Source organism: Chiloscyllium plagiosum, unplaced genomic scaffold, assembly GCF_037043375.1.
Source record: "Chiloscyllium plagiosum isolate Xiang-an unplaced genomic scaffold, Cpla_swu_hap1 HiC_scaffold_7, whole genome shotgun sequence".
NCBI lineage: Eukaryota > Metazoa > Chordata > Chondrichthyes > Orectolobiformes > Hemiscylliidae > Chiloscyllium > Chiloscyllium plagiosum.
Window position 1 is genome coordinate 110,393,084 of NW_028270145.1, and position 8,186 is coordinate 110,401,269.

At 44.9% G+C, this 8,186-nt stretch overlaps 1 protein-coding gene across 2 annotated transcripts in view; it reads right to left on the minus strand.

Moving 5' to 3' along the window:
- nhej1 (nonhomologous end-joining factor 1) overlaps positions 1–8,186 on the minus strand; it is a 300,941-nt gene that overhangs the window by 283,565 nt on the left and 9,190 nt on the right. For both annotated transcript variants that reach the window (XM_043694287.2, XM_087989352.1), the window contains exon 3: positions 4,452–4,664. In XM_043694287.2, the coding sequence (XP_043550222.1) occupies positions 4,452–4,664 (213 nt within the window). The remainder of the gene's footprint in view (positions 1–4,451; positions 4,665–8,186) is intronic.

Here is an 8,186-nt window from a genome sequence, read left to right on the forward strand (position 1 = left end):
AACGGTCCGGCGATAATACGAAGAACAAAGAAAATTCCAGCACAGGAACAGGCCACTTCGGTCCCCCAAGCCTGCGCCGATCCAGATCCTCTACCTAAACTTGTCACCTATTCTCTCAGGGTCTGTATCCCTCTGCTCCCTGCCCAGTCATGTATCTGTCTAGATACATCTTAAATGACACTATAATTCCTACCCCTACCACCTCCACTGGCAATGCATTCCAGGCACCACCACCCTCTGCATGAAGAACTTTCCACGCATATCTCTCCTAAACGTCTTCCCTCTCACTTTGAACTCCTGACCCCTAGTAATTGAGTCCCCCCACTCTGAGTAAAAGCTTCTTGCCATCCACCCGGTCTACACCTCGCAGGATTTTGTAGGCCCCAATCAGGTGCCCCCTCAACCTCTTTTTTTCTTTCTAATGAAAATAATTCTAATTGACTCAACCTCTCTACATAGTTAGTGCCCTCCATACCAGGCAACATCCTGGTGAATCTCCTCTGCACCCTCTCCAAAGCATCCACATCCTTTTGGTAATGTCGTGACCAGGACAGTATTTCAAATGTGGCCGAACCAATGTCTTATACAACTGTAACATGACTCACCAACTCTTGTGCTCAATACCCCATCCGATGAAGGAAAGCATGCCGTGTGTCTTCTTGAGCACTCTATTGACCTGCGTTGCCACCTTCAGGGAACAATGGACTTGAACACCCAGATCTCTCTGTACGTCAATTTTCCCCAGTACATTTCCATTAACTATTTAGTTCGCTCTTGAATTGGATCTTCCAAAATGCATCACCTTACATTTGTCTGGATTGAACTCCATCTGCCATTTCTCTGCCCAACTCTCCAATCTATCTCTATTCTGCTGTATTCTCTGACAATCCCCTTCATTATCTGCTACTCCACCAAGCTTAGTGTCATCTGAAAACTTGCTAATGAGGAAACCTACACCTTCCTCCAGATCATTTATGTATATCACAAACAACAGTGGTCCCAGCACAGATCCCAGTGGAACACCACTCTCCATTTTGAGAAGCTCCTTTCCATTACTACTCTGTCTCCTGTTGCCCAGCCAGTTCTCTATCCACCTAGCTAGAAAAACCTGGAGCCTATGCAACTTCACCTTCTTCATCAGCCGACCATGGGGGAACTTACCAAACGCATTACTAAAACCCATGTATATGACATCTACATGGCTTCCCTCATCAATCAATTGTTACCTCTTCAAAGAATTCTATTAGGTTGGTAAGACATGACCTTTCCTGCACAAAACTATGCTGCCTATCACTAATAAGCCCATTTTCTTCTATATATATCCTATCCTTCAATATCTTTTCCAGCAGCTTCCCTACCACTGACATCAGGCTCACAGGTCTGTAATTACCTAGATTATCCCTGCTATCCTTTTTAAACAAGGGGACAACATTAACAATTCTCCTGTCAGCCAGGACCTCACTCGTGTTCAAGGATGCTCCAAAGATATCTGTTAAAGCCTCAGCTATTTCCTCTCTCACTTCCCTCAGTAACCTGGGATAAATTCCATTCGGACCTGGGGACTTGTCCACCTTAATGTCTTTTAGAATACCCAACACTTCTTCCCTTCTTATGCCAACTTGACCTAGAGTAATTAAAGACATATCCCTAATCTTAACATCCGCCATGTCCTTTTCCTAGGTGAATACCGATGCAAAATACGCATTAAGAATCTCACCCATTTTCTCCGATTCCACGCATATCTTTCCTCCTTTGTACTTGAGTGGCCAAGCCTTTCCCTTGTTATATATGATTAAAAGGCTTTGGAGTTTTCTTTAATCCTGCTTGCTGAGGATATCTCATGACCCCTATTTACCCCCTTAATTCCACGTTTCAGATTAGTGCTACATTCCTGATATTCTTCCAAATACCACAAGACCATCTCATCCTCCCCATGAATGACCAACCGTAAAGGCCGAATGGTGGAGCGGGCTCAACATGACTGACTGCTGCTCCTAATCCATTTCAAAATCTCATTGTTAAAACATACATGACGTTTAGAATGAGATAGCAATATTGGCCCATTGCTGCAAATGGCAGAGATTTCAATCTGGATGTAGGTTTGCTTGCTGAGCTGGGAGGTTTATTTTCAGATGTTTCGTCACCATACGAGGTAACACCTTCAGTGAGCCTCCGGACGAAGGCTTAGTCCGAAGGATGACTGAAGTGGTGAGGCAAAAGTGAGGACTGCAGATGATGGAAACCCGCCTCTATTCCTGATGAGGGCTTTTGCCCAAAACGTCGATTTTCTTGCTCCTCGGATACTGCCTGACCTGCTGTGCTTTTCCAGCACCACTCTGATCTAAACTCACTGAAGATGTTACCTAGTATGGTGACAAAATATCTGAAAATGAACCTTCCAGCTTAATGAGCAAACCTACATCCAGAACCTCAAACTGAGCTACAAATCTTCTCAAAACTCACTAGTAGGTTCAATGTTTTTGGTGGTATTGATCTCAGCAGGAGGGAGAACTGCCCTGGGAATCTTAATGGAAACCAAACCTTTCTTGTGTGTAGTTGATCACCAAAGCAGGTTTTGACCAACAATCATAGGCTATGTGAGTGGGGGTGGGCGGTGCTTTTAAACATGGAGAGAAGATTAATTTTAAAAGTTACTAATTTAACATCTTCAAATTTTGTATTTTGCCATTTTACCTACCTTTATTTAGTAACCCAAGGCAAATAAGTTGTGTTAAAGTTAAAAACATGCACTAACATTGGAGTAAGTGACTTCACACAAACTATCACAACTGCTCAAACATCACCTGTCTGTACTTCAGCATTCACTCTGCTCACTAGTACCACACAGTAGCAGCAGACAGCACCCTCTACAAGATGCAACACAGTAACTCATCAAGATCCCTTCAAAAGTGCCATGGAAACTAGAAGGACAAGGACAGCAGATTTATCGGAACATTATCCCCTGCAAGTTCTCATCAAATCATAGAATCCCTAGTGTGGAAACAGGCCATTCGGCCGAATAAGTCCACACCGACACTCCAAAGAGTAACCCACCCAGACCCATTCCCCCTACCTCATTCCTCTACATTTACTCCTGACTGTGCACCTAACCCACACATACCTGAACACTATGGGCAATTTAGCTTGGCCAATTCACCTAACCTGCACATCTTTGGACTGTGGGAGGAAACCGGAGCACCCGGAGGAAACCCACGCAGACACGGGGAGAATGTGCAAACTCCACACAGACAGTTGCCTGAGGCTGGAATCAAACCCGGGTCCTTGGCGCTGAGACAGCAATGCTAACCACTGAGCTTCCTCTAAGCCATGCACCATCCTGACTTGGAAATATATCGCTGTTCCTTCACTGTCGCTGGGTCAAAATCCTGGAAGTCCTCCCTTACAGCATTGCACATTGGATTGCAGTTAAATAATCAGCTCACCACCACCTTCTCCAGGGAAATTAGGGATGTGCAAGAAATATTGGCTTAGCCAGCAAGTCCCTTAAAAGAACAGTAAGAAAGTGACAACGCTGAATCACAAAGTCCTGGATGCTGGTCGCTTGCACAATGACAGGTCAGGGTTGTCAGCTTTGGTTCAAAATCAGAAGCCTTTCCTCACCTGCAGAGGAGTGAATGCTGCACCGTGGGGGGTGGGGGGTGAATGTCAACAAACGCCTTTGCAGACAAAGGTTGGAAGAAATTGAGAATTCTTTTTCCCAAATTGTAGCTTTTGAAGACTGACATTTGTTGGGCACTGGTCTTCAAGGGTATAGGACAAAAGGTAGGCAAAGTCATGAGGCCTAGATCAGCCACGATTTGATAAAATGCCAGAGAACAGAACAGCCCGGATGGTTTGAGTGATATAAATAGGCGGGGAACTTTTTCGCTGGAGAGTAGGAAATGGAGGGGTGACCTTACAAAGGTTGATAAAATCACGAGGGGCATGGATAAGGTGAATGGCAAGGGTCTTTTCCTAAGGTGGGGAGTTCAAAACTAGAGGACATATTTTTAAGGTGAGAGGTGACGTGTTTAAAAAGGGCATGACGGGCAAATTTTGTTTCCACAGAGAGAGTGGTGTGTGTGTGGAATGAACTTCCAGAGGAAGTGGTGGATGCGGGTAAAACATTTCAAAGGATGAGTTCATGAATAAGAATTGTTTGGAGGGATACGAGCCAAGCACAAGCAAGTGGGATTAGTTTAGTTTGGGGTTATGGTCAGTATGGATTGGCTGGATCAAACGGCCTGTTTCCATGCTGTACGACTCTATGCATGTCTGTTGCCCGATTTTAACATTTGATTGTATTAATACCAAATTTTGATGATGGACAGAAAAGCATCCTAACCTGCAACACTATCCAGTCATCCGTATGCCATCCTGATTAGATCTCCCTTCCATCACCCCCCTCCCCGTCCCCATCCAGCAGAAACTGGTGTGGGTGCAGTACATACCATGCCCATGGGGGCCTCTATGCAGCGGAAGGTCCAATAGAATGGCACGCCGGATAACTCGCTCCTCAAGCTGATGCTGAGCAGGTTCCGAGCTCGCTCACAGATGAAACCAGGGAGGGGATCCCCACCTCCGCCTCGCAGCAGGGGGCCGACAGCCTCACGGAGATACCGGCAGAACGCTGTTACCGGCGCCTTCAGCCGTTTGTTCAACTCCTGAGAAGACAGAATCATAGTCATAGAATCACAGAATCCTGACAGTGCAGAGTCAGGCCTTTCGGTCCTTCAAGTTCACATTGCCCCTCTGAAGAAAATCGCATCCAGACCCCTATCCTATCCCTGTAGTCCTGCATATCCCATGGCTAACACACCCTACCGACACATCCCTGAATACTACGGGCAACTTAGCAACTCCAACTGCACATCTTTGGATTGTGGGAGGAAACCAAAGCACTGGAAACCCACACAGACACAGGGAGAACGTGCAAACTCCACATTGACAGTCGCCCGAGACTGGAATTGAACCCAGGTCGCTAGTACTATGAGACACCATTGCTAACCACTGAGCCACCATGCCGACAACAGTGCCTAAGATAATGAGAAGATCCTAGAGTTGAAATGTCTAGTACAAGGAGCCAAGCATTTAAGGTGAGAGGGGGCAAGTTTCAAGTAGATGTGAGAGGCAAGAGTTTTACACAGAGAATGGGAGGAGTGTGGACCTCGCTGCCGGGGAGTGGCATTGGAGGCAGGTACGATAGAGGCGTTTAACAGACTTTATATAAGCAAATGAATATGCAAGGAATGGAGGGATATGGAGCAAGGACAGACAGGGGGATTCATTTAATGTGGTGTCATGTTTGGCACAACATCGTGGGCCAAAGGGCCCATCCCTGCGCTGCACACTTCTGCATTCTATGCTCTCTCACCTAGATGTTGTACATTTCATAGAATTGGAGGCCATTCAGCCCATCAATCTTACATAGCTGTACGTGGAGTAATCCAGTCAATCCTGTTCCAGTACATCACCCTGCAAGCTCATTTCATTGACGTGCTTTCAGTTTCCTTGCAGAACAATTAAAAATGTCCACTAACACCAGCCTCAGGGGTATAACAAGTTCCAGAGTATTATCACTCACTGTGTAAAAAAATTCTTTCTTGCACAATCCCGTGTAACACCTAACCATCTGTGTCCCACAGTTTGATCTGCTAATGGAAACATCCTTTCTTTGTTTGTTTACCTTATCCAAAACCGTCATAACCTTGCACACCTCAATTAAACCACCCGCTCATCTCCTTGGATGCAAGAAGGACCTCTCCAGCTTCTCCAGCCTGACCTTTAATTAAAATGAAACCGAGAAATGCAGGTGCTGTACACCTAAAACACAGGAACAAAAAAAAACAGAAATTGCTGAAGAAACTCAGCAGGTCTGGTTGCACCCGTGGAGAAAAAGTATAGATAACATTTCAGGTCCAGTGACCATTAAATAAAATCTTCCTCCTGTGGAACCATTGTGGTACATCACCCCTGCACCCAGTGAGTCACTGCTATTCGAAATGGAAGTGGTTCCTTTCTTTGTATATACACTGTTCGATTGCCCTTTCACAGCCTCTGTTGTGGCAGCAACACATGCATTCAATAAAGAATGGGGAAAGCAGCAACCTTGGCTAGAGTTACTAAATCCCAAAAATAAATATTTAACCAAGGGAAGAGTTGCAAGCCCGCAGACTACTGTGAAAGTGCTCTTGGTAGATGAGAAACATCCAACCTACAACAAATAAAAACATGTGAGAATGCATCTCAAAGGGGTAGAGGTGCAAAACGTTCAATTCCCACAAGCTGACCTCTCTCATCTTACTGAGCAGATACAATTTGAATACATTCACAATTCGAACAATGATGGGTGGTGAATGTAGTGTAGTGCAGCGCAGATGGAAGAGGTGAGTTTAGGCCTATGATTTGCAAAGCACTGGGGGTTGCCTCCTCTCCTATCAGTTGAAGAGGGGAATAGATAAGGTAAATATCAAAGGTCTTTTTCCTGAGGGTGGGGGAATTCAAAGCTAGGTGACATAATTTTAAGATGAGAGGAGAAAGATTTAGAAAGGGCATGAGGGACAACTTGCGTACACAGAGAGTGGTTTGTGTGTGGAATGGACTGCCAGAGGAAGTGGTGGATGTAGATACGGTTACAACTTTTAAAAGACATTTGGAAAAATTCATGAATAGGAAAGGTTTGGAGGCTAATAGGCGAAACGTAGGCAGGTTGGGACTAGTTTAATTTGAAAACATAGAACATTACAGCGCAGTACAGGCTCTTCGGCCCTCAATGTTGTGCCAACCTGTGAAACCACTCTGAAGCCCATCGAACTACATTATTCCATTTTCATCTATATGTTTATCCAATGACCATTTAAATGCCCTTAAAGTTGGCGAAGCTACTACTGATGTAAGCAGTGCAATCCACACCCCTACTACTCTCTGCATAACGAAACTACTCTGACATCTGACCTATATCTATCACCCCACAATTTAAAGCTATTTCCCCTCATGCTACTATCACTATCAGAGGAAAAAGGCTCTCACTGTCCACCCTATCTAACCCTCTGATGATCTTATATGACTCACTTAAAGTCAACGCTCAACGTTCTTCTCTCTAACGAAAACAGCCTCAAGTCCCTCAGCTTTTCGTCATAAGACCTTCCCTCCATACCAGGCAACATCCGAGTAAATCTCCTCTGAACTCTTTCCAAAGCTTCCACATCCTTCCTATAATGCAGCAACCAGAAATGTACGCAATACTCCAAGAGTGACCGCACCAGAGTTTTGAACAGCTCGTGGCTCTGAAACCCAATACCTCTATCAATAAAAGCTAACACACAATATGCCTTCTTAGAAACCCTAACAACCTGGGTGACAATCAGGGATCTATGTACATGGACATAGTGTAGATGAGCAGAGAGATCTCTATCAAGAATTTTACCATTAGCCCAATACTCTGCATTCGTGTTGCTCCTTCCAAAGTGAATCACCTCACACATTTCCACATTAAACTCCATTTGCCACCTCTTAGCCCAGCTCTGCAGCTTATCTATGTCTCTCAGTAATCTACAACATCCTTCGGCACTATCCGCAACTCCTGACCTCAGTGTCGTCTGCATCTTTACTAACCCATCCTTCTACGTCCTCATCCAGTGCTGACAAACAGCACTGGCCCCAAAACAGATCCTTGAAGTCCCCCACGAGTAACTGAACTCCAGGGAGAACATTTCCCATCAACCACAATCCTGTGTCTTCTTTCAGCTAGCCAATTTCTGATCCAACTGCTAAGTCACCCTCAACCCCATTCCTCTGTATTTTCTGCAACAGCCTACCATGGGGAACCATATCAAACACTTTACTGAGATCCATATACACCACATCAGCCACTTTACCCTCATCCACCTGTTTGGTCACCTTCTCAAAGAACTCAATAAGGTTTGTGAGGCATGACCTACACTTCACAAAACCGTGTTGACTCTCCCTAATCAACTTATTCCTCTCTAGATGATTATAAATCCTATCTCTTATAACCCTTTCCAACACTTTACCCACAAACGAAATAAGGATCACAGGTCTATACTTTTCAGGGTTGTCTCTACTCCCCTTCTTGAACAGGGGAACCACATTTACTATCCTCCAGTCTTCTGGCACTATTCCTGTAGACAATGATGACATAAAGATCAAAGCCAAAGGCTCAGCAA